Here is a 27,387-nt window from a genome sequence, read left to right as displayed (position 1 = left end):
AGGCTGTGAGGCTGGGAATCGCTGGAACCTGGGAGGCAGAGGTTGCAGTGACTTGAGATCACGCAATTGTACCCCTGGGCAACAGAGTGAGACTCTCTCAAAAAAAAAAAAAAATTCTCATCATACAGAAGAAGGTAAAGATTTAGCCAGTCATGTTATGAGCTGACAAAATACTGATCTTAAATCTATCTCTGTTTACTACTAGTCTGCCTTTTGACATCCTGAGAATAGCAGGGAGGATATATTTGAATCCTACCTAGAACTAGGCTCTCATTCAGTCAGTGTCTGTCTAAAGTAATAATGTAATGGTATAAGTATATACTCACCTGTTGGGAGTAAGTGGTTTTGGCCGGGCGCGGTGGCTCACGCCTGTAATCCCAGCACTTTGGGAGGCTGAGGTGGGCAAATCACAAGGTCAGTAGTTTGAGACCAGCCTGGCCAACGTGGTGAAAGGCTTCTACTAAAAATACAGAAAATTAGCTGGGCGTGGTGGTGGGCACCTGTAATCCCAGCTACTCGGGAGGCTGAGACAGGAGAATAGCTTGAACCTGGGAGGCAGAGGTTGCAGGGAGCCAAGATTGTGCCACTGCACTCCAGCCTGGGTGACAGTGCGAGACTCCGTCTCAAAAAAAAAAAGTGGTTTTTACCTTGAGTATTCAGCTACTGAAAACAGTTAATATGAATGTATGTGCAATTGAATGTATGTGCAGGTGAGATTTGTTTCAGAATTAAATGAGACTAAATTATTTTGTTCTTTATAGGAAGTAAATGAAGGAATTCAGGCTCTCTCAAATAGTGAGGAGGAGAAGAAAGGGGTGGCAGCATCGCTGCTTGCTCCTTTATTGCCTGAGGGAATAAAAGAAGAAGAAGAGAGATGGAGAAGAAAAGTAATTTGTAAAGAAGAGCCAGTTTCAGAAGTAAAAGAAACAAGTACAACAGTAGAAGAAGCAACAACAGTAGTAAAGCCACAGGAAATTATGTTGGACAATATAGAAGACCCTTCTCAGGAGGATCTTTGCAGTGTTGTCCAATCTGGAGAAAGTGAGGAGGAAGAGGAACAAGATACCCTTGAACTGGAGCTAGTTTTGGAAAGGAAAAAAGTAAGCTTTTGAAAGTTACTTGTAGAATGTTTTTTCCTCAGTACTACTCTACAGGGATCATTGTGCTTGACATACAACCATTATTGGGATTTTGTTTTTCTTATCCCATCATCTAGGTATGTTGAAGCTTACGCAGCAAAAACTTTAAACTACAGAGTTATAGGTTTTTTGGTCCTTGATGATACTTTTGGTAGTTATCGGGGGAACTCGCTCCCAATATTTCAACCTAGGTTCTTTCTATTTTCCATAAGTGTCGGCCAGCTGAGAAATAGAAAGAGTATAATGAGAGGAATTTTACAGCTGGGCTGCCGGGGGTGACATCACATATTGGTAGGACTATGATGCCCACCCGAGCCTCAGACCAGCAAGTTTTTTATTAAGGGTTTGAAAAGGGAAGGAGGTGTAAGAACAGGGAGTAGATCATGTGCTTCAAAGGGCAAAAAGGTACTGATAAGGGTCTATGTTCAGCGGTGCACATGTTGTCTTGATAAACATCTTAAACAACAGAAAACAGGGTTCAAGAGCAGAGAATCAGTCTGACCACAGACTTACTAGGGCCGGGTTTTTCCCCACCCTAATAAGCCTGAGGGTACTGCAGGAGACCAGGGCGTATCTCAGTCCTTATCTCAACCGCATAGGACAGACATTCCCAGAGCGGCAGTTTATAGACCTACCCCCAGGAATGCATTCCTTCCCCAGGGTATTAATATTAATATTCCTTGCTAGGAAAAGAATTTAGCGATACCTTCCCTACTTGCACGTCCATTTATGGGCTCTATGCAAGAAGAAAAATATGGCTCTTTTTGCCCGACCCTTTTTGCAGTGAGACCTTATGGTTTTCTTCCCTTTTTCCCTAAAAGTCACTGTTACTCTGTTCTTTTTCAAGGTGCACTGATTTCATACTGTTCAAACACACGTTTTACAATCAGTTTGTACAGTTAACACAATTATCACAGTGGTCCTGAGGTGATGTACATCCTCAGCTTACTAAGATAACAGGATTAAGAGATTAAAGTAAGAAAGGCATAAGAAATTATAAAAGTGTTATTTGGGAATTGATAAATGTCCATATTAAAATGAAATCTTCACAATTTATGTTCCTCTGCCACGGCTCCAGCTGGTCCCTCCATTCAGGATCCCTGACTTCCCACAACAGGTAGTTGATAATCAATAAAGAGACTTGACATTACTCAGACTTATACAAATGGATACCAGAAAAAAACAGAAAGAATGAATAAGACCTACTATTTGATAGCACAGTAAGGTGACTGTAGTCAATAATAACTGTATATTATAAAATAACTTTAAAGAATGAAGTTGGATTATTTGTAACTCAAAGGATAAATGCTTGAGGGGATGGTTATCCCATTCTCCATGATGTGCTTATTTCACATTGCATACCTGTGTCAGAACATCTCATGTATCCCATAAATATATACACTTACTATGTACCCACAAAAAAATTGGCAAAATTAAAAAATAAAAATAGAGTGAGTAAGCCGAGTGCAATGGCTCATGCCTGTAATCCCAGGGCTTTGGGAAGCTGAGCAGGAGATCACTTGAGTCCAGAAGTTGAGACCAATGTGAGCAACATACCCAGATATCATCTCTTACTAGAAAAAAAAAAGTATGATGACATGTGCCTGTAGTTCCAGCTACTCGGAAGGGTGAGGTGGGAGGATTGCTTGAGCTCAGAAGGTTGTAGCTGCAGTGAGCCATGATCATGCCACTGCACTCCAACCTGGGCAACAGAGGGAGATCCTGTCTCCAAAAAAAAAAAAAAATGCTTTCTGTTCTCAAAGGATTTAAATTTCAACAACATAGTCTTGTTTATTATTCTGATTATACATATTAATAAGCAGTTAATGACACTAACTTAATTGTCATGTTCTTTGTAGGCAGAGTTGCGAGCCTTGGAGGAAGGAGATGGTAGTGTGTCAGGGTCTAGTCCACGTTCTGATATCAGCCAGCCAGCATCTCAAGATGGAATGCGTAGGCTTATGTCTAAAAGAGGAAAATGGAAGATGTTTGTTCGAGCTACCAGTCCAGAATCTACCAGCAGGAGTTCTAGTAAAACTGGACGAGATACTCCAGAAAATGGAGAAACTGGTAATTTGTGCTTCACATTAAACTTCAGAGTTGAAAGATATAGAGGGGAAGGAAACTCTGTATTTTTTTGTTTCCTCTTCACCAGAACAGGAGATTGTACTTTTACTCTTTGGGAGAAGTGCTGGGAAGGAAGCTTCAATCCACCTCTCTACCTTTTCCAGATCTTTTTCTAGTAGAGGAGTTAAGAGCCTGAGAGGCTGACATCCACTGGATGGTGGTGTATTCAGAGTCCAGTCCCATTTCTTCTCTCTGTCTACGTTGCCCAGCCTCTCTGTGGGTGGGTAGAGAGTTTGATTGTGTCATGAGGACCCAAGTTGTCTTCATTCAGGTAATAAGGACCTTATCATTCATTCATGGTAAGGTCGAAGAGCTCCTGCTGCATTTTTTAATCTATTTTCAGAGATCCCTGGATAAAGCTAATATTTTAATCTCCATTTGGCCCGAATTATTTTTTTTTTTCTTTTCCTTTTTGAGACGGAGGTCTCACTCTGTTGCCCAGGCTGGAGTACAAAGGCATGATCTTGGCTCACTGCAACCTCCGCCTCCCAGATTCAAGCAATTCTCTTACCTCAGCCTCCCCAGTAGCTGGGATTATAGGTGCCTGCCACCGCGCCTGGCTATTTTTTGTATTTTTAGTAGAGACGGAGTTTCGCCATGTTGGCCAGGCTGATCTCGAACTCCTGATCTCAGTTGATCCGCCCTCCTCCCAAAGTGCTGGGATTACAGGCGTGAGCCACCGCTTTCAGCTGTGGCCCTGATTCTGTAGTGGAAAGTTAGTAAGATAAGGACCCCAAACCTTAGTTGAGTACACCTAGAAGAAAATACTTTTATGGATCATGATTCAAAAACAGCCCAGTGCTGCTTCACAGGAAACTGAGGCAGAAGGATCCCTGGACCCTAGGAGTTCCAGGCTAGCTGGGCAACATAGCAAGACCCTTGTTTCTTGATAAAAGAAAAAAAAGAAACAAAGAACCAAACAAACAAAAAAAAACCAACAATACGGGTGATAAATAAAGACATCCTTGTTTGAATTTTTTCTTTTCTTTTTATTTATATTTTTTGAGACGGAGTTTCACTCTTGTTGCCCAGGCTGGAGTGCAGTGGTGCAGTCTTGGCTCACTGCAACCTGTGCCTCCTGGGTTCAAGTGATTCTGCTGCCTCAGCCTCCTGAGTAGCTGGGATTACAGGCGCCCGCCACCACACCCAGCTAATTTTTTGTATTTTTCAGTAGAGATGGGGTTTCGCCATGTTGGCAAGGCTGGTCTCGAACTCCTGACCTCAGGTGACCTGCCCACCTTGGCCTTGCAAGGTGCTGGGATTACAGGCATGAGCCAGCACCCCTAGCCTGAATTTTTTCTTTTCAGTTGGCAGTTCGGAATAACATAAAGGAAAATTCTGTAAATCCTCTTTATCTTTTCATTATTCTCATTCCCTACCCCATGGTCCTTTTTTTTTTTTTTTTTTTTGAGACGGAGTCTTGCTCTGTCCCCCAGCCTGGAGTGCAGTGGTACGATCTCTGCTCACTGGAACCTCCACCCTCCGAGTTCAAGCGATTCCCCGGCCTCAGCCTCCCGAGTAGCTGGGATTACAGGCGCCTGCTACCATGCCCAGCTAGTTTTTGTGGTGTTAGTAGAAATGGGATTTCACCATGTTGGCCAGGCTGGTCTCAAACTTCTGACCTTAGGTGATCTGCCCACCTTGGCCTCCCAAAGCAATGGGATTACAGGCATGTAATCCCAGCTGTGCCCAGCTATTTTCTCTGTCCTTTATAAACATATATCCTTCCAGAGCATGTTCTTTATATATGTTTACAGTTAGGTATGTATGAGTGTGTTTATGTGTATATATGTGAATTTTACCATATATGAGAGCATATTGATTATTAGGCAACATACAGTTTTCACTTAACAACGTGCCTTAAAAATTATTGTTCATTGGTTAAAACTGAGTGGTGTAGATGTGCGTATTTAACTCTGCCCACTGTTGATGGACATTTAAATTGTGTCCATGTTTCACTAAAAAAAAATTGCTGCATTTGTGCTATGAAAAAAAACCCTATAGAGCACTCAAATGTCCATTAGAGGTATCATAGATAAATTGTGGTGCATTCTTTATTTTTTTATTTTTTTTTGAGACGGAGTCTTATTCTGTCGCCCAGGCTGGAGTGCAGTGGATGATCTTAGCTGGGATTACAGGCGCCTGCCACTGAGCCTGGCTAATTTTTGTATTTTTAGTAGAGATGGGGTTTCACCATCTTGGCCAGGCTGTGCTTGAACTCCTGACCTTGTGATCCACCTGCCTAAGCCTCCCAAAGTGGGATTACAGGCGTGAGCCACTGCGACCAGCCATGTGGTATATTCTTAGAAAGGAGTACTAAGCAGCAGTGACAAAGTGAACATACCATAGTTATGTGTATTAATGTGGCTTAATCATAGAAACAATAATATTTACTTTCGGAGGGCAAAGCGGAAAGATCATTTGAGGCCAGGAGTCAAGACCAGCCTGGACAATATAGCAAGACACTGTCTCTAAAATGTTTTTTAAAAATTAGCCAGCGTGGTGGCACACGGATATAATCCCAGCTACTCAGGATGTTGAGGGAGGAAGATAGCTTGAGCCCAGGAGTTCGAGGCTGCAATGAGCTATGATTACACCACTACAGTCCATCCTGAGTGACAGAGCAAGACCCTGCCTTAAAAGAAAAAGAAAAACAGACTGGCGCGCGGTGGCTCACGCCTGTAATCCCAGCACTTTGGGAGGCCATGGTGGGTGGATCACCCGAGGTCAGGAGTTCAAGACCAGCCTGGCCAACATGGTGAGACCCTGTCTCTATCAAAACTGCAAAATAGGCTGGGTGTGGTGGCTACTTGGGAAACTGAGGTAGGAGAATCTCTTGAACTGGGGAGGTGGAGGTTGTGGTGAGCTGAGATGGCGCCACTGCACTCCAGCCTGGGCAATAGAATGAGACTCCATCACAAAAAAAAAAAAAAAAAAAAAAATGTGGCTGGGTGCAGTGGCTCATGCCTGTAATCCCAGCACTTTGGGAGGCCATGGCAGGTGGATCACAAGGTCAGGAGATCAAGACCATCCTGGCCAACATGGTGAAACCCCGTCTCTACTAAAAATACAAAATTACCTGCACCTGGTGGTGCTCGCCTGTAATCCCAGCTACTTGGGAGACTGAGGCAGGAAATCACCTGAACCCAGGAGGCGGAAGTTGGAGTGAGCCGAGTTTGTGCCACTGCACTTCAGCCTAAGCGACAGAGTGAGACTCTGTCTCAGGGGAAACAAAAACAAATACATATGTATGTTGTGCTTAAAGATCTGTCCATGAGGAAGCTAAAGGAACATAATGACTGACACCATGAGGGTAGAGGTCATATCTGGTGTGGCTGTGATGGCAGAGAAGCCTGGGAAGACTCAATATTAACATGTTAATATTTTGATATTTTAATAAGCCGTGTTATATTTACTTATTTTTGAGACGGGGTCTCACTCTGTCACCCAGGCTGGACCACAGTGTCACGATCATGGCTCACTGCAACTTCCACCTCCCGGGTACAAGCAGTTCTCCTGTCTCAGCCTCCCGAGTAGCTGGGATTACAGGCGCGCGCCACCGTGCCCAGCTAATTTTTGTATTTTTAGTACAGACAGGGTTTTATCATGTTGGCCAGGCTAATCTCAAACTCCCGACCTCAGGTGATCCGCCCGTCTCTGCCTCCCAAAGTGCTTGGATTACAGGTGTGAGACACTGTGCCTGGCCAATTTACTTGAATTTTTGTTTCTTTTAAGAGAGAGGATGTTGGCCTGGCTCACGCCTATAATCCAAGCACTTTGGGAGACCGAGACGGGCGGATCACCCGAGGTTGAGAGTTCGAGACCAGCCTGACCAACGTGGAGAAACCCTGTCTCTACTAAACAAACAAACAAACAAAAAAATATACATAAAACTAGCCGGGCGTGGTGGCGCATGCCTGTAATCCCAGCTACTCGGGAGGCTGAGGCAGGAGAATCGCTTGAACCTGGGAGGCGGAGGTTGTGGTGAGCCAAGATCGCGCCATTGCACTCCAGCCTGGGCAATGAGCAAAACTCCCATCTCAAAAGAAAAAGGAGACAGGATTTTACTCTGTCATCCAGGCCGAATGTAGTTGACATAATCATAATGCAGCTTTGAATTCATGGGCTGAATTGATGCTCCTGCCTCGCTCTCCCAAAGTGCTGGAATTATAGGTTTGTGCCACCTCACTGAGCTAATTTTATTTTTTATATTATATGCATTTGTTAACCTGTTTCACAATAAATAATACTGTGGTAACATCCTGATGAATATATTTTATGTACATTCTAGTTTCACAACAGTAAAGATTCCTAGTGGTATATTGCTAGGTCAAAGGGGTGTGTGCATTCTAATTTAATAGAGCCTGTGTACTTGCCCTCCAAAACATTCTAGTCTTTAACTCTAGCCATCCTTAAAATTGTTAAATTCTTGGACCTGCCACCAGATAGAAGACTTTTAATATATAATGGCATTAAAAATTAATAAATGGGATTAGTGGGAAGATTTTGTTTCAGACAATTTGATAATAAAGAGGGAATATTAACGATCAGGTAAAAGGAGAGCCAGGCTATTATGTTATAAGGTTAAGGACTTAATAAAAAGTTTTAGGCCGGATGCAATGGCTCAGCTTTAATCCCAGCATTCTGGGAGGCTGAGGCATGGGGATTACTTGAGTTCAGGAGTTCGAGACCAAACTGGGCAACATAGTGAGACTTTGTCTCTACTAAAAAACAAAAAATGAGGCTGGAGGAGGTCAAGACTGCAATAAGCTGTGATCATACCACTATACTCCCACCTGGGCAACAGAGTAAGACTGTGCCTCAAAAAAAAAGCCAGGCGCCGTACCTCACATCTGTAATCCCAGCAGTTTGGGAGGCTGAGGTGGACAAATCACTTGAGGCCAGGAGTTTGAAACCAGCCGGGCCAACATGGCAAAACCCTGTCTCTACTAAAAAAAAAAAAAAAAAAAAAATTAGCTGGGCATAGTGGCAAACGCCTGAAGCCCCAGCTACTTGGAAGGCTGAGGCAGGAGAATTGCTTGAACCCAGGAGGTTGAGGTTGCAATGAGCCGAGATAGCTCCACTGTTCTCCAGCCTGGGCGACAAAGATTCCATCTCAAAAAAAAAGTTTAAAATATTAAAAGCTATTTAAAGTCACATTTTTACTTTTAATCCTGAAGATGAAGGATTACCCAAAGTCACAGTTTTCACATTTGAGGTATTTTTGGCTTTTTAAAAAATTATTATTTTTTAGACGGAGTTTTGCTCTTGTTGCCCAGACTGGACTGCAATGGTGCAATCTCGGCTCACTGCAACCTCCACCTCCCAGGTTCAAGCGATTCTCCTGCCTCGGCTCCCTGAGTAGCTGGGATTACGGGCGCCCAGCACCACACTCAGCTAATTTTTTGTATTTTTAGTAGAGGCAGGGTTTCACCGTGTTGGCCAGGCTGGTCTTGAACTGACCTCAGGTGATCCACCTGCCTCGGCCTCCCAAAGTGCTGGATTACAGGCGTGAGGCACCATGCCCGGCCATTTTTGGCTTTTTAACTGGCAGTCATTCAGACTGTGTGAATTAGTTTGAGTATGCAGGTGTTGGAAAGCAAAGATAAAAGAGTTCATATTGTGTGCTCCGTTTAAGTTGGTAGACCTCTTCTCTTTTGGAGATTCCCATTACCAATAGCACCAACTAAGTAGGTGGATTCAATATAGATGTCTGTAGGTCTTCACCAGTTCAGGAAGGAAGTTACCAGATGCTTTGAAAATAATGATGCATGCCGGGCGTGGTGGCTAACGCCTGTAATGCCAGCACTTTGAGAGGCCTAGCCGGGTGGATCACCAGTCAGGAGTTCAAGACTAGCCTGATTAGCATGGTGAAACCCCATCTCTACTAAAAATACAAAAGTAGCCAGGCTTGGTGGCACATGGCTGTAATCCCAGTTACTTGGGAGGCTGAGGCAGGAGAATCACTTGAACGTGGGAGGTAAAGGTTGCAGTGAGCTAAGATCACGCCACTGTACTCCAGCCTGGGCAACAAGAGCGAAACTCCATCTCAAAAAAAAAAAAAAAAATTATGATGCAGCCTGGGTGCAGTGGCTTACACCTATAATCCCAGCACATTGGGAGGCTGAGGCAGGCAGATTGCATGAGTCCGGGAGTTTGAGACCAGCCTGGGCAACATGGCGAAACCCCATCTCTACTAAAAATACAAAAACTAGCTGAACACGGTGGCACCTGCCTGTAGTCTCAGCTACTTGGGAGGCTGAGGTGGGAGGATCCGTTGAGCCTAGGAGGTCAAGGCTGCAGTGAGCCGAGATCATGCCACTGCACTCCAGCCTGGGCGACAGAATGAGACCCTGTCTCTAAAAAATAATAATGCTAATAATGTTGCTCTTTTGAGCACCTTCCCCTGCAACTTGTTAAAGAATTCTTACATACTCAGGTTTGCTGTCTAGCTATTGTAAGTAATTGAAGCAGTGGTATTCTGGAAGAGAAGATTAGAAAAGATGTTAAGGAGAAGGGGAAAGCAGAAACTTCAGGGTAATTTGATAGGCTAAAGTAAATTTTACTTATAGATGTATTTTAAGGAAGTTGATTATAAAGGATTTTTATTTTATTTATTTATTTTTTGAGACGGAGTCTCACTCTGTCACCCAGGCTGGAGTACAGTGGCGCAATCTCAGCTCACTGCAACCTCCGCCTCTCGGGTTCAAGTAAATCTCCTGCCTCAGCTGGGACTACAGGCACATGCCACCATGCGTGGCTAATTTTTTGTATTTTTAGTAGAGACAGGGTTCTTAGCCAAGATGGTCTCGATCTCCTGACCTCGTGATCTGCTCACCTCCAAATGCCAAAGTGGTGGGATTACAGGCGTGAGCCACTGTGCCCGGCCCTGAATTGTTTTTGGGTTATATAGACAGTAGGTTGACATGTTTGAAGAGTTTTAACAAGTAAGTAAAACAGGCAAGAGAGAAAGAACTAATAATCTTTTGCAGATATCTGCTATGGGGGAAAATGTATATAGTGTTCTATAAGTATTGGTACTTTGGTTTAATTTTACATGTTTTTTTTACAGCAATTGGTGCTGAAAATTCAGAAAAAATAGATGAGAATTCAGATAAAGAGATGGAAGTAGAAGAATCTCCAGAGAAAATAAAAGTACAAACAACACCAAAAGTAGAAGAAGAACAGGATTTGAAAGTATGTATATTACTTAATGCAACTTGACAAATTTTTATTATTATTATTGTCATTATTTTGAGACGGAGTCTTGCTCTGTCACCCAGGCTGGAGTGCAGTGGCACGATCTCAGCTCACTGCAACCTCTGCCTGCCTCCTGGGTTCAAGCCATTCTCCTGCTTCAGCCTCCCCAGTAGCTGGGATTACAGGCACGCCCCACCACTCCCAGCTAATTTTTGTATTTTTAGTAGAAACGGGGTTTCACCATGTTGGCCAGGCTGGTCTCGAACTCCTGGCCTCATGATTCCCCCACCTTGGCCTCCCAAAGTGCTGGGATTACAGGCGTCAGCCACTGCACCCGGCCCACCAAATTTTTTTTTTTTTCTTTTTTTTTCCCAAGAGGGAGTGTTGCTCTGCCATCCAGGCTGGAGTGCCGTGGCCCGATCTTGGCTCACTGCAACCTCTGCCTCCCAGGTTCAAGCACTTCTCCTGCCTCAGCCTCCCAAGTAGCTGAGATTACAGGCACCCACCACTACGCCTGGCAAGTTTTTTTTTTGTGAGTCAGAGTCTCGCTCTGTTGCCCAGGCTGGAGTGCAGTGGCATGATCTCGGCTCACTGCAAGCTCCGCCTCCTGGGTTCACACCATTCTCCTGCCTCAGCCTCCTGAGTAGCTGGGACTACAGGTGCCCGCCACCACGCCTGGCTAATTTTTTGTATTTTTAGTAGAGATGGGGTTTCACCGTGTTAACCAGGATGGTCTCGATCTCCTGACCTCGTGATACACCTGCCTCGGCCTCCCAAAGTGCTGGGATTACAGGCATGAGCCACCGCACCGGGCCCCAATTTTTTTTAATGCCATTTATTAAACTGCTTTCTGTTAACAAGTAGTAAAAATAATCTTTACTGTTTCCAAACCTAAATTGTTTACTTGGTTAGGTGAAAAGATCATATTTAAGTCTGAAATAATTAAGGCTGACTTGATACTGAGAAATTATCTAAAATTCTAACTGCTCAATTGCTTTCTTCAAATTAAGCCTCTGTTTGAGAAGCAGTAGCTTATAGGCTTCTCTAGTTTGGGAGAAAAGTCACAGATTTAATTCCTGTGTGAAATACTTGTCTTTACACAAAGGCAAATTTAGTTTGAATTGCATTTCTAACCTAATCTCATGGGAGAGTTAGACCAAATAAGTATTAGCTATTTAAGGGTGGTCTGTTGGAAAAACCACTTAACATATTCTTTTGACTTGAAAGAGTATCCAGTTACTAGTTAGGGAACAACCAAGTAGAAGGGACTGGAATAATTAATTTTGTTTCAGGCTTCAGCAGGTGGCTAATGTAAGCAATTAATGGATAAATGGCAATTTGACAATATTGGTATTTATATCATTCAGGATCTATTTTTTCCAGCTTTGTTGAGCTTTAGTTGACTATACATATATCTTGCATGTACTATGTCATAATTTGTTATATGTATATATTATGGTATGATTATCACAAACCAGGTAAAGTAACTTACATATCACCTTACCTTGGAGAGTTGTCTTGTGTTTGTATGTGGGGATGATACATCAGATCTATACTCTTAACAAATTTCAGGTATTGTTAACTGTAGTCACCATGCTGTGCTTTAGATTTCCTTTTTTTTTTTTTTTTTTTGGGTGGGGGTGATGGAGTCTTGCTCTGTCACCAGGCTGGATTGCAGTGGCACAATCTTGGCTCACTGCAACCTCCACCTCCCAGGTTCAAGCAATTCTTCTGCCTCAGCCTCCCGAGTAGCTGGGACTACAGGTGTGCACCACCATCCTCACCTAATTTTTGTATTTTTAGTAGAGGTGGGGTTTCACGATGTTGGCAAGGATGGTCTCTATCTATTGACCTTGTGATCCGCCTGCCTCAGCCTCCCAAAGTGCTGGGATTACAGGTGTGAGCCACCACACCCAGCCCCAAAATTTATTTTATAACTGGAAGTTTGTATTCTTTGACCAACATCTCCCCATATCCCCCTGTCTCCAGCCCCTGGCAACCACCATTCTAATTCTACTCTTTGAGTTTAGCTTTTCAATATTGGGATCCATTTGCAACTATTGAATTCCATGTTGTATTAGAATGCATTATGATGGGCTGGGCACAGTGGCTCACATCTGTAATCTCAGCACTTTGGGAGACTAAGGCAGGAGGCTGACTTGAGACCAGGAGTTCAGGAGCATCCTGGGCAATAGCAAGACCTTTGTGTGAAACAAAATAATTGTTTTGAATAATTTTTAAAATGCATTGTGATTATGTAGATATGCATTTGATTCCTGTCATTATTTGTCACTTTGTTATGTGTATTATGTTACTATAAATTAGAATTTTATATTCTGGATAACTAAATACAGCTGTTTGGGGAAGGCTGTTTATAGGCAGACCCATATTTCTAATATCTATAAGAATAAATGAAGGATTGTACATAATACAGAAAATGTTACGGATTCTAGTTTTACTTTTTTTCTTTTTTGCATTGTAGTTTCAGATTGGAGAACTGGCAAATACCCTGACAAGTAAATTTGAATTTCTAGGCATTAATAGACAATCCATCTCCAACTTTCATGTGCTGCTCTTACAGACTGAGGTAAGTCTTTTTTTTTTTTTTGGCATAAACAGTTAAGTGTTTGAATGAAATGCTGTATGTGTTACGATTCTGTCTTGCTTACATTTTAAGCCTAAATTTAAATTTTTAACCTTGAAGAATATTTGAGCCAACAATCCAGGAAATAAAACTGTGTTAACCAAAGCACAGTAAATAGACTTTTTTCTCACAAATTAAAATTATATTCTCATGGTCAGATGAGGCCATGTAATGTTGAAGGTATTTTGTAAGTGTTAAAGCATTATAAGTCTGTTTAAAGAGAAAAGTTGAGTCCTGTTTGTAACCTGCATACTTTACAAAATGGCAGGGCAGGATTAGGTAAGGAGCTCCTGTAGGAAGCTGACTAATTTTCTTAAGAACTGAACCCTTGGCGAGGCACGGTGGCTCACACCTGTAATCCCAGCACTTTGGGAGGCCGAGGCAGGTAGATCACCAAGGTCAGGAGTTCGAGACCAGCCTGACCGACATGGTGAAACTCCATCTCTACTAAAAATACAAAATTAGCCGGGCGTGGTGGCACATGCCTGTAATCCCAGCTACTCGGGAAGCTGAGGCAGGAGAATCGCTTGAACCCAGGAGGTGGAGGTTGCGAGCAGAGATTGCTCCACTGTACTCTAGCCTGGGCGACAGAGCCAGAGTCCGAGTCCGTCTCAAAATGAAAAAAAAAAAAAAAAAGAACTGAATCCTTAACTGTGATTACTAACAGTACTGGAATAAGTGAACTATCTCCCAAAAAAAGTAAAACTACTGGGGAAACCAATCTTAATAAGCCCAAAAGGGAAGACAAAACTACTACTACTCATTTTCACACATATTGGAGAGTTGGTAGTGTTAAAATATACTGGAGCCCAATTTCATTTTTCAGAACTCTGCTGTGTACTTAAGATGTTTTTTGAGACGGAGTTTCACTCTTGTCGCCCGGGCTGGAGTGCAATGGCATGATCTCGGCTCACCACAACCTCCGCCTCCCGGGTTCAATTGATTCTCCTGCCTCAGCCTCTCGAGTAGCTGGGATTACAGGCGCCTGCCACCAAGCCCAGCTAATTTTTGTATTTTTAGTAGAGACAGGGTCTCACCTTGTTGGCCAGGCTGGTCTTGAACTCCTGACCTCAGGTGATCCACCCGCCGCAGCCTCCCAAAGTGCTGGGATTACAGGCGTGAGCCACCATGCCCGGCCTTAAGATTATTTTATGAGATGAAGATGGGGTTTATTTTCCTCTCTGGTCTACTGTCCTGCCAGAGCACAGGGATATAGTCTTGGAGCAGAAGGTTTATATCCCCTTTGCCTGTGTCTCCTGACATGTAATAATAAGTCTTTAACTTATTTGTCTGTTTATTCTAGACTCGAATTGCAGACTGGCGGGAAGGGGCTCTTAATGGAAACTACCTTAAACGAAAACTTCAGGATGCAGCAGAACAACTAAAACAGTATGAAATAAACGCCACTCCTAAAGGCTGGTCCTGCCACTGGGACAGGTACGCACTCTTCTCCCCTTTTCACCTTTCACCTTTGACATCTCAGACATGATTTGTGATCACCACCATCTGACGACATGACAGCCTGTCTGGAGACTGAGAGCAGCTGCAGTTAGCGGTGCTGGGCAGGCAAAGCACCGCAAGCACAAAGTTTGGCCAGCCACACATTGGAGAAACAAAAGCAATGTTTAAAGTGTTCCATGTAACGGATTTTTTCCCAAGATACGGACAAAGCTGGTTTTTACTCTCCAGAGTGTTGCACGGAGTAGGGCGGGCTTGGGGGTTAAGCGCATGCGAGAGCTCTGTGCGCTTTACAGGACCTCTGGAAGCAACTACTCCTGATTAACCTCGGTGAAGTTAAGGAAAACTTCGTGGCTGAAGATGTGAATGAAGAACAAGATTACTATCCTCTGCCAGCAGGTCAGATGAAAACATTTCTTTATATATTTGGCTTTTCTTGATTTTTTTTTCGTTATTTGAAATCTTTGCTCTTTTATTTTTCAGCTCCCAGATCCTCTCCCTCTCTTTAGCTTTCACTGTGTTTGATATCAAGAATATGAAATGTGAATTCCACGGTCCAAGAGGGGAAGAGTCACCTTTCACAAACTTCGTTGTTCTCTTCTTTGGAAGGGAAATTAGTGTTCTAGGCGATTGAGTCCCTTCATTAATGAAACTTGAAACCCTGTTATGCATTGGCAAATAACAAAAAAAGAGAAAAGTGTTTTCTAAGTCTCATCTGTTGAAGTGAGAGGGTTCAGGGCTGTATTCACAGAGTTGCTGGCAGTGCAAATAGCTTTGAATTATCCTTGGTTCTCCATTCTCAATTGTCAAAGCTCTTTGTTGCCTTTGTGAATAGCAGTCCATTAAGAGGTTCGTCCCTGTGAGAGCAGACTGCTGTCCTGGGACAGGACCAAATGGAAGTGTCTTTGTAGGAGAACGGGTTTTAAAACATGTGTTTTCTTTCTTGTAATTTAGGGATCATAGACGGTATTTCTATGTAAACGAACAGTCGGGCGAGTCTCAGTGGGAGTTTCCAGATGGTGAAGAGGAAGAAGAAGAAAGCCAAGCACAAGAAAGTAGAGATGAGACTCTTGCCAAACAGACCTTGAAAGACAAAACTGGCACTGATTCAAATTCAACAGAATCCTCTGAAACTTCCACAGGTGAGACAATTTACCTTGTACTAATTGGGCCAAAATGACTTTAGAGGAAAAATCTTATTAATTTACATTATTAAAAGATTTTATGTCATAATAATATAAGCTTCTGATTGAGAATAGTGGTGTGAACTAAAACAAAGAATGCATGAGTTATTGTGGTTGGAAATCAGCGTACTATTGTTATCATGTGTAAAACTGTGCCCCAAAGTGAAAAGATAGGCTAACAGATTTTGATTTTAAAAAATTGTTTTATAACCATTCTATCATGCCACTGACTAAGCTGTGGGTCTCCAAAAATAGGAATGCTTGTGCTGAGGAACTAGATAGTTGAACTGTCAATATATGTGGCATGCTGAGATTAGTTATACATTTCTATACAACACTTAGTCTGTTCATATTGCAACCTCATTTCTCACCTCCACTAATCTTACAAAAAGCGTGGTTGGTACAAATCAAAATGATATGAAGAAATGCCATTAGTACTTGTTTCAGAGAAGCAAAATAATTGATCATGAAAAATCACCAGCAATCTTCTGGTCTAAAACAATTGGCAATAGGATGGCTCATTCCATTTTTAAGGTACTCTTAGAAGAATTTAGTTTAGTTACATACATTTTTTAAAAGATAGGCTTTCATGCTCCTCAGTTCCTTTAGTTTTTAAAAAGTTTCCAATGTGTAAAGAAACTTCCACCTGTTAATCTTAAGAATTGGTAGCTATTTGTTAAACTGATGGCATATGAAGGCAAGAGTCTATGAGTCGTTTCTAAAGTAATCTTTGAAAATTTTAAAAAGTGAAATTTGTCAATAACAGAGTTAAGAGCTGAATTCTTTTGTCTAAAACTTATCGAAATTGATGCTTGTACTCTACTGGCTCCCTGATGATAGTAGAAAAGCACTAGTAATGTACCAAATGAAACTGGTTGTGTACCAGATGATTTTGTTAACTTCTTAAATAGCCTAGAAATCGTCAGCAGGTCACATACAACTGCAGTGATAATTTCAGAACATAGCAAAAGGCTGATTTTATTCTACTTCACATTTTAGAAGTGCATTTTCTCAAGTTACAGGGCATTTCACTTCCCTTTTACATGAAGAGATTTTCTTTTGAATATTTTTCCTCTCTTTTGGTAGCAGTGATAGACATGACTAATAATATATTGGTTCTTTTTGTTTGCTTTTTAGCAGTTAATGAACTGAAGAGGCTTGATCGTGGTTCTGGATAGGTGGCTCCACTCCTGACCACTGTCAACATCCCTTATATGTTCCAAAGTTGAAAATTCCACTGTTACCAATTCTGAATGTTCTGTGAACACTTTAGATGAATATTAAGCTGTTTTCTCCCTTTATGACACACATAGTTGATACTGTCTGGTAAAAGGAGGCTCTTGAGCCATTCCTATTTAATTAAAACAGAACTAGTTGTAGTGTAGGAAAAAGCCACTGATAAAACAGGTTATATTCTTAAGCCTCTCTTTATTGAGAGCCCCTAGAATTGCAGGATAAACTTAATCCAAGTAAAATCCAAATCTTACACTAAGTTCTGTGAGATTTAAGAGCAATAATCAACAGTTCTAAGCCTAATAAAGAGAGCTCTTAATCAGCTCAGTGGTGGTTAAAACCAGCTATCTTTTAAAGAAGAGAAAAAACAAAACACAGCAATGCCCTGTCTCTTCAGAAAATTGTTTTAAAAAGTTAGCCAGGCATAGTTAGTGGCCCAAGCCTGTAGTCCCAGCTGTTTGGGAGGTTGAGGTGGGAAGATTGCTTGAGCCCAAGATTTTGAGGCTGCAGTAAGCCATAATTGTACCACTGCACTCCAGCCTGAGCGACAGAGAACAAGACCCTGTCTCAAAAATAAAGTGGGGGAAGGGGTGCAAAATTACACTGTGAGAAGCCAAGAAGTTTCAAAGTTCTATTTATTTTTCTAAGTCATTTTTAATCATTATTTGTTGTTTCAGTGTTTGAATTTAACATTATGTTTTTAAAGATGGAGTGGATTCTAAAGATGAGTTGGGTTCAAGATATCCAACATATCTTTTATATTGGGCTTATGTCACTTAGGTGAAGTTTAGCTCCTTTTTCTTTTTAATCTCCATGGAACAATTTGTATAATTTCTTGATTTAAATTGCTAAACTGAGCTCTTCATTCAAAATACTAAACAATAATTTCTCTTTGGGGGGAAAATTAAGGAAGGCTTTCTATACATAGAAATAAAGATGCCTAGGCCAGGTGCAGTGGCTCATGCCTGTAATCCCAGTACTTTGGGGGGGGCTGAGGCGGGTGGATCACCTGAGGTCAAGAGTTCAAGACCAGCCTGGGCAACATGGTGAAACCCTGCCTCTACTAAAAGTACAAAAATTAGCTGGGCGTGGTGGCAGCCGCCTGTAATCCCAGCTACTCAGAGGCTGAGGCACGAGAATCACTTGAACCTGGGAGGCGAAGGTTGCAGTGAGCCAAGATCACACCATTTCACTCCAGCCTGGGCGACAGAGCAAAACTCTTTATCTAAAAAAAAAAAAAGACACCTACAGAAACAAGGTTCTTAGGTGCAGTGACTCATGCCTGTAATTCCAGCACTTTGGGAGTTTGAGGCAAGAGGATCACTTGAGCTCAGGAATTCAAAACCAGCCTGGGCAATATGGCAAGACCCCATCTTTGCAGAATATTAGCCTAGCTTGGTAGCACGAGTATGTGGTCCTAGCTACTTGGAAGGCTGAGGTGGGAAGGATCACTTGAGCCTGGTAGGTTGAAGCTGCAGTGAGCTATATTCACACCATTGCACTCTAGCTTGAACAACAAAGTGAGATCCTATCTCAAAAAGAAAAAGGAAAAATTACGGCTCACGGCTATAATCCCAGCACTTTGGGAGGCCAAGGCGCGCAGATCACTTGAGGTCAGGAGTTTGAGACCAGCCAACATGGTAACACCCTGTCTCTACTAAAAATACAAAAATTAGCCAGGTGTCGTGGCGGGTGCCTATAATCCCAGCTACTCGGGAGGCTGAGGCAGGAAAATCGCTTGAACCCAGGAGGCAGAGATTACAGTGAACCAAGATGACACCTCTGCACTCCAGCCTGGGCAACAAAGTGAGACTCCGTCTTAAAAAAAAATTAAGAATTTGTATTCTCATAACATATTCAGTTTTAAGCTTGTAGCTTTTAAATCTCTGAGCACGTAATAAAAGCTGCGTAGGCCAAGTGTGGTGGCTCATGCTTGTAATCCCAGCACTTTGGGAGGCTGAGGCAGGAGGATCACCTGAGGTCGGGAGTTCAAGAGCAGCTTACCCAATATGTAGAAACCCCGCCTCTACTAAAAATACAAAATTAGCCAGGCGTGGTGGCATGCCTGTAATCCTAGCTACTCGGGAGGCTGAGGCAGGAGAATCACTTGAACCCGGGAGGCGGAGGTTGTGGTGGGCCAATATCACACCATTGCACTCCAACCTGGGCAACAAGAGCAAGAGTCCATCTAAAAAAAAAGCTGTATATACCACTTTAATCTGTCCTTGGGCTTCAGACTTAAATATTCTCTTAAACAGCAAAAATACCAACTAAGTTAAATTTAAAAGCAAGGAGAAGCATCATTGTAATACGACATCCATGTGTATTCAAACTAGAATTTTCTGATGGTCTTCGTAAGATAAAGGAGATAATTGTCATTACTATGACACAGCTTTTATAATTTGAATAAACTTAGTTGGAGATTGGAGTATTTTTATTATTTATTTTCATGTGAGATGGGTAATGTGCTGACCTCATAACAAAGTTTGAGGGAGACACATTGTATGTGAGAATTTGAAGTGCTTATGAAGTACAAAAGCAGAGTCCAGGTGCTCACATCTGTAATCCCAGCACTTTGGGAGGCCAAGGCACACAGATCACTTGAGGTCAGGAGTTTCAGACCAGCCTGGCCAACATGGCGAAAACCCCTCTCTTACTAAAAATACAAAAATTAGCTGGATGTGGTGGTGTGGGCCTGTAATCCCAGCTACTCGCAAGGCTGAGGCAGGAGAATCGCTTGAATCTGGGAGGCAGAGGTTGCGGTGAGCCAAGATTGCGTCACTGCACTCCGGCGTGGGCAAGAGAGTGAGACTCTGTCACAAAAAAAAAAAGAAGAAGAAAAGTATTGGATTCACATATTCTAAAAATGCTCCTCGTTTGTGGCTAAATTTATCAAGTCTAGTTTAATCTCATATTTACAGAGTTTAGTTAATTCTAATTAGCTTTGTTGGAGGTCATAAACCACATTATTAACCTTGAACCGACTCTGTGTTTACTTGAGTTCCTCTGCATAATAGCATGTCACCATCATAAACATGTTGGTATTGCATTATGCTTCTAGAGGAGACATCCACCAATATTTGAAAATCTGGCTGGTCCGAGTGCAGTGGTGTTTACAACTAATTGATCACAACCAGTTACAGACTTTGTTTCTTCTCCAGTCCTGCTGCTTCACTTGACTAGCCTTTTTAAAAAAAGAAAGAAAATAGAGAAAATCTTAACTTATATTTACTTACTGTATGTTGTGATTAGTTTAATAGAAGGGAGTTTAATCCTTAATAATTAAGCTAATCCTCAACGTTTATTAACTTAGTTCTGATGTAGTCCTTGTGTACTATTGTATAATGTAGACTACTTGGCCATACTTGATTTTGTCTAAAAGTTAATGCATAAATTAATATTAAATATGGCCAAATATAAAAGTTTAATGAGTCATTTGAGGTCATTTAGCCAGAAAACTGCATTTATGTTCCTGGTGAATTTTTTTCAATGTCCTTTTCCAAAAGTGGCAGTAAGCAGCTGTCTTAAAATAAGGAGACAGTGGGAATGATGTCGTTAAAGTCTTTTACACAATGTATTGTCTGTCTGTTCCATAAAAAGTAAAACTATTTGTGACCAGCTTGGGCAACATAGTGAGACTGTCTCTTTAAAAAAAATAAATAAATAAAAATTAGCAGGTGTGGTGATGCACACCTGTAGTCCTAGCAATTCGGGAAGCTGAGGTAGGAAGATCGCTTGAGCCAAGTGTTTGAGGTTAGAACGAGCTATGATCGCACCACCTACACTCCAGCCTGGGCAACAGAGCAAGACCCAAATGGCTCATGGTTGCTTTGTTTGTTTTACCTTGTTGAGTGCCAGTGTGTATTTTGAGCAAAGCAGTGTAAATGGCCTTCTTGCCCTAGAGTCTTTCATAATTGAGCCTTATTTAATCTACCACTTTTGACCATGAAATTTAACAGGTGACTTCTTCTGGGTATCTACTCCAGGTGAAGTGATATTTTTTTGACTGAGATGTCTAAAGCTCTTGGATTCCTGGTATCTCACCAGGACATCTTAGTAAAACAGGAAGTATCAGATGAGGAATCAGACTTGAGTTCTAGCTCTGGTCTGGCCACTAACATTGATATGATCTTGGGCAAGTTAGTTCCTGCCTGGGTTTCATTACCTTTAACTGAGGAGGTTGAAATAGATGATTTCTCATGTCTCTTCTACTCCTAAATTCTATGATTTTAGGGAGAAAATCCCCTTCAACATTCCTGGGATATATATCTAATAGTCCCATATATTGTGAAACTTCCCTATTGACGATAAAGAGGGCTGGGGAAGGCTACAAGTAAGTATATCCTATTTTCTCTAATCTTTAAAGGTTTTCCCAGCAGAGAAAAGACAGTAATCAATGATGGCTTTTACAAAGTTTGAGGAAAGCTGATCCTGCAACTTTTCAGCTGCAGTTTCATAATGTAGACTTCAGCAACAGCAATTTCAAAACCACTGCAGTTTTAAAAAATCTGAGTTATATACTTTGAAGATTTATCTTCCTAAATTTCTCTTTTATCGCAAAAGTAAAAATTGCCGTCCCTAACTTGTGTCTCCGTGATATCACAAATGAATGTAATGTATGCAAGGGTGTGAAGGAATGATATAGTTGACAGTAGCACCTTGCAAATGGATTTTTTAAATTTAGTAACCCAAATTAAACACAATGGGTAGAACTTTCCTGAGTATTTTGAATGAATACTCTGGGTTGTCTTTACTCTCTTTGTCTAGCTCACTAAAAAATAAAGTATGTGTAATAATTACTGCAGGTGCACATTATTCACTCACTCCTTCACTTTTGAAATAGACTCCAGACTATTACCTTTTATTTGTGTATGTTGAAGCTTGTGAGTGTTTGAAATCAAAAACTTCAAACTACAGATTCAGATGACTGCATTTCTCGTTGAGTTGATGTAATATTCTTTTACTCATCCATAAATATGGACCCAAAGGACAAGTATAATACAGATGGGGAAGGTGCTATGAAGTTCATAAATTTATCTTTCCGTGGAAGTCATTTCTGAACTGAGTTGTTGAATATTTTAGCGATATCAGTATAGAATAGTTGCCTGTGGGCCAGATTTTTTTCAAGGAAGGAGCCACTCCCTGCTGTTTGACACCACATTCTGTATTGTTCTGTACACTGTGCTAGGTTCCTATAAATGTTTATCTTACTGACTAGTTGAACATTTCTATGAATATAAGCCAGGGAGTTTTTTTTCTTGCTTTTTCCCTGACTCTTACCTGTTTTCATAGGTTCTCTTTGTAAAGAATCCTTTTCTGGTCAAGTTTCTTCTTCATCACTCATGCCACTTACTCCATTCTGGACCCTCCTTCAGTCAAATGTTCCTGTGCTTCAACCTCCATTACCCTTGGAAATGCCACCACCCCCACCTCCACCTCCAGAATCACCTCCACCCCCTCCTCCACCACCTCCTCCTGCGGAAGATGGTGAGATCCAGGAGGTAGAGATGGAGGATGAGGGAAGTGAGGAGCCCCCTGCCCCAGGAACAGAGGAAGATACCCCTTTGAAACCTTCAGCACAAACCACAGTTGTAACTAGCCAGGTAAGTAATTCCCTTTGGCATTCTGAGTGATTTTGAGGACTGGAACATGATTGACACCATGTTTTATTTTAGAAGCATATGTTTAAAGGCCGGGCACGGTGGCTCACGCCTATATCCTAGACCTTTGGGAGGTCGAAGCAGGAGGATTGCTTAAGCCCAGGAGGCTGCAATGAGTCATGATCTCACCACTGCAGCTTGTGCAACAGAATGAGAGCCTGTCTCAAAAAAGGAGGTGGGAGCGGGCTATGTTTAACCATGGCCTTCAGCCACTGATAACAAATGTTTGTGTTTCAGAGTTCAGTTGATTCCACCATCTCTAGTTCTTCTTCCACTAAAGGAATAAAGAGGAAAGCTACAGAAATTAGCACTGCAGTGGTTCAGAGGTCAGCTACCATTGGCAGTTCTCCAGTTCTCTATAGCCAGTCAGCTATAGCTACAGGTAATTGTGCATAGAGCGTGGTTTTTTCTCAATGTATTGTTTCTTTTCTTTTCAGCATTAGATGCCATAAAAACTAAAGAAATGTTAAAGGCTCTTGATTGCAAAGACTGTCAGTATGCATTTATTTTACTTAAAAAAAAAAAAAAAAAAACTTTTGACAGTTTAGCTGACCGTGCACAGTGGCTTACACCTATAATCCCAGCACTTCGGGAGGCTGAGGCAAGCGGATTGCTTGAGCTCAGGAGTTGGAGACCAGCCTGGGCAACACGGCAAAAGCCTGTCTACAAAAAAGACAAAAAATAGCCAGGCATGGTAGTCTGCACCTGTAGTCCCGGCTACTCAGGAGACTGAGGTGGGAGGATCACTTGAGCCCTGGAGGTTGAGGCTGCAGTGAGCTGTGATCACACTGCTATACTTCATCCAGTCTGGACGACAGAGCAAAACTCTGTCTCAAAAACACAAAAAACGTTCAGCACATATCCTTCCAGATTGTCTTTTGTATATTTATGTACATTGATGATTTCGATGTTTAGGTAGTTTAATGCCAAGGTATTCAAAATTAATATATTTTGCTACTAGCAAATATGGCTATGTTTTTTAGAAAAGGATATATTGGAATCATTTTCTATGTGATCTAATCCCCACTTCTCTTATCATTGCATCTGTTCTTGTCATGATGTCCTTTTTATAGTATCATTTTATGTTTTCTGTGTTAGGTCACCAGGCAGCAGGGATTGGAAACCAGGCAACAGGAATTGGACATCAGACAATACCAGTTAGCCTTCCAGCAGCAGGAATGGGGCATCAGGCCAGAGGAATGAGCCTGCAGTCAAATTACCTTGGACTAGCGGCAGCACCTGCAATTATGAGTTATGCAGAATGTTCTGTCCCAATTGGAGTGACTGCTCCCTCATTGCAGCCAGTTCAGGCCCGAGGTGCTGTGCCTACCGCTACCATTATAGAACCACCACCACCACCTCCTCCTCCTCCTCCTCCACCACCACCAGCTCCCAAAATGCCACCACCTGAAAAGACAAAAAAAGGAAAGAAAGACAAGGTATAATAAATTTCCCTTTTTAAAAATTTATTTTTAAAAATTTTATTGAGGTTATATTCACATAACATAAAATTAACCATTTTCAGGCTGGGCACTGTAGCTCACGCCTGTAATCCCAGCACTGTGGGAGGCCGAGGCGGGCAGATCACCTGAGGTCAGGAGTTCGAGACCAGCCTGCCCAACATGGTGAAACCCCGTCTCTACTAAAAATACAAAAATTAGCCGGGCCTGGTGGCACGCACCTGTAATCCCTGCTACTTGGGAGGCTGAGGCAGGAGAATCGCTTGAACCCAGGAGGCAGAGGTTGCAGTGAGCCAGGATCACAGCACTGCACTGCAGCCTGGGTGACAGAGCAAGACTCCATCTCAAAAAAAGAAAAAAGAAATTGAAATGTCCAGCTTACTTTCTCAGTGGGGGGACCTTATTTAAGAAATCTGTTTGTCTCAAGTGCTGGGAGGAGAATCAGCTTGGGCCCCCATACCTAGTCCTCACATGAGTACAGTACTCAGTCATGTCAACTCCTACTTGTTGAGCCAGCATCACCCAGACGGGTCTTCAAACATCCAACTGCTTCTCTTAAAAAGCATAGGGATAAGCTATTAAAGAGGCTGAGGCGGGAGAGTCGCTTGAACCTGGGAGGCTGAGGTTGCAGTGAGCTGAGATTGCACCACTGCATTCCAGCCTGGGTGACAAAAGTGAAACTTTGTCTTAAAAAAAAAGAAAAACAGGGATAAAAATTGGTCTTATCAATATCTAATATATTTGTCAGATACTCTCCCTAGGGGCTTAGGATTTAGCAGTAAATCAAACAGACAAAAACCCTCTGCTTTTGTAGAACCTTTCTTCTGGCAGGGGGTGGCTTGCGAGTAGATAAGGGAAAAATACATCTATGAGAAATATTTTTTTTTTCCTTTTTTTTTTTTTTTTTTTTTGAGTCAGAGACATCCGCCACCACCCCCGGCTAATATGGCAATTTGCTTTGTTCGTCTTTCCAGCTTTATTTTTTAGCTTTTTTTTTTTTTTTTAATCATTTGATAGGAACGCTGCATCTATTTAAAATTTGAAAATGGGAACGCTGTAATTCTGAGGAGACGAGATAAAGGCAATAGTTTGAATTGCATAGGGTAGGGAGGTTAAAGGAAATTTATATGACCTGATTTTATAAAATACCACATTTACAAATACCACCTTTTGAAACGGAGTCTCAAAAAAAGGCAAAAAAACTGTATGTTTATTATAGACGATTTAGACAATGAAGGTAAGCGAAAAGAAAAAATATTATACCATTATACCTTCTCTTAGAACTAACTGTATCATTGATTTTTTTTGGCAGGGGGAGGGGAGACAGAGTCTCTGTCACCCAGGCTGGTGTGCAGTGGCATGCTCTCAGCTCACTGCAACCTCTGCCTCCCAGTTCAAGCACTTCTCATGCCTCAGTCTCCTGAGTAGCTGGGACTACAGGCATGTGCGCCACCATGCCAGGCTAATTTTTGTATTTTTTATATTTTTAGTAGAGATGGGTTTTTGTCATGTTGGCCAGGCTGGTCTCAAACTCCTGGCCTCAAGTGATCCACCCACCTTGGCCTCCCAAAGTGCTGAGATTACAGGTGTGACCCACCATGCCTGGCCCCGTTGATGTTTTATTTTATTTATTTTTTTTTTTTTATTTATTTATTTATTTTTGAGACGGAGTCTTGCTCTGTCGCCCAGGCTGAAGTGCAGAGTAGCTGAGACTACAGGCACCCACCACCACGCCTGGCTAATGTTTTGTATTTTTAGTAGAGACGGGGTTTCACCGTGTTAGCTAGGATGGTCTCGATCTCCTGACCTCGTGATCCGCCCGCCTCGGCCTCCCAAAGTGATTACAGGCATGAGCCACTGTGCCCGGCCGATATTTTTAAAAATCTGTTTGCTTTTTTTCATATTTAATTATGGCTATTTATTTATTTGAGACAGAGTCTCACTGTGTTGCCCAGGCTGCAGTGCAATGGTGCAATCTTGGCTCACTGCAAACTCTGACTCCCGGGTTCAAGCGATTCTCCTGCCTCAGCCTCCCAAGCAGCTGGGACTACAGTCGCCCGCCACCGCCCCCGGCTAATATGGCAGTTTGCTTTGTTGCTCTTTCCAGCTTTATTTTTTAGCTTTTTTTTTTTTTTTTTTTTTAAATCACTTGGGAGGAACACTGCATCTATTTAAAATTTGAAAACGGGAACACTGTAATTCTGAGACGCGATAAAGGCAATATTTTGAATTACATAGGATAGGGAGGTTAAAGGAAGTTTATATGACATGATTTTATAACATACCGCATTTACAAAGCTTTATAGATTTTATTTATTTATTTATTTATTCTTTTTGAGACGGAGTCTCCCTCTGTAGCCCAGGCTGGAGTGCAGTGGTGATCTCGGCTCACTGCAAGATCTGCTTCCCAGGTTCATGCCATTCTCCTATCTCAACCTTCCGAGTAGCTGAGACTACAGGCGTCCGCCACCACGCCTGGCTAATTTTTTGTATTTTTAGTAGAGACAGGGTTTCACCATGTTAGCCAGGATGGTCTCGATCTCCTGACCTTGTGATCCGCCCGCCTCAGCCTCCCAAAGTGCTGGGATTACAGGCTTGAGCCACCGTGCCCGGCCTGCTTTATAGATTTTTAACCAAGCTTTTTCGTTTATAGTTGGTAAGAAATTTATGGCAAGAACTTAGAATGGTATTTACTTTCTTTTTTAAAGTGTGCATATTCTTTAGAACTGGGAAAGGATCCTGACCTCCATTGTAGAGGACTCTTATCCTTATTTTATGTTTTCTATTCCTTTTGACCTTTAACCTTTGTTACAGGCAAAGAAGAGTAAGACCAAAATGCCATCTTTGGTAAAAAAGTGGCAGAGTATCCAGCGTGAGTTAGATGAAGAGGACAATTCTAGTTCCAGTGAAGAGGATCGGGAATCAACTGCACAGAAGCGAATTGAAGAGTGGAAACAGCAGCAGCTGGTTAGGTAAAAGAAAAGGAAACACAGATGAGATGGGGTTTTGGAGTAGGTTGAGACCTACTATGAGATGGAGTAGGTTGTGGTTGTTATAGATGCATTAGAATAGACATATTCTTAAAATCACAGCTTGTAAATTTATCTAAAGGTTTCTAATTTATAAACATGTTTAATTCCTTATAGAAATTATGGGCTAGCCTTTTTTCAAAATCAGAAACAACAGAGTTGTAATACTTTGTCCAGTTGATTGTTGGTCTTAGGCAAAGGCCTGTCTTAACTCTGAGTACATCATTTACTATCTAGATCCAGTGGACCCTTT

The 27,387-nt window shown here is 42.0% G+C and overlaps 1 protein-coding gene across 3 annotated transcripts in view; it reads left to right on the top strand.

The window, feature by feature from the left end:
- FNBP4 (formin binding protein 4) overlaps positions 1–27,387 on the top strand; it is a 51,060-nt gene that overhangs the window by 20,609 nt on the left and 3,064 nt on the right. For 2 of the 3 annotated variants that reach the window (XM_019037223.4, XM_019037222.4), the window contains exons 7-16: positions 762–1,100; positions 2,999–3,209; positions 10,339–10,463; positions 12,949–13,053; positions 14,414–14,547; positions 15,523–15,710; positions 22,278–22,588; positions 22,883–23,027; positions 23,744–24,084; positions 26,920–27,077. In XM_019037223.4, the coding sequence (XP_018892768.1) occupies positions 762–1,100; positions 2,999–3,209; positions 10,339–10,463; positions 12,949–13,053; positions 14,414–14,547; positions 15,523–15,710; positions 22,278–22,588; positions 22,883–23,027; positions 23,744–24,084; positions 26,920–27,077 (2,057 nt within the window). Of the gene's footprint in view, positions 1–761; positions 1,101–2,998; positions 3,210–10,338; positions 10,464–12,948; positions 13,054–14,413; positions 14,548–15,522; positions 15,711–22,277; positions 22,589–22,882; positions 23,028–23,743; positions 24,085–26,919; positions 27,078–27,387 lie in introns of those variants that run through there. The other variant, XM_055354940.2, reaches the window with a different exon arrangement.

This window comes from Gorilla gorilla, chromosome 9, assembly GCF_029281585.2.
Source record: "Gorilla gorilla gorilla isolate KB3781 chromosome 9, NHGRI_mGorGor1-v2.1_pri, whole genome shotgun sequence".
NCBI classification, from domain to species: domain Eukaryota; kingdom Metazoa; phylum Chordata; class Mammalia; order Primates; family Hominidae; genus Gorilla; species Gorilla gorilla.
This window is presented reverse-complemented; position numbering and strand designations above follow the sequence as displayed.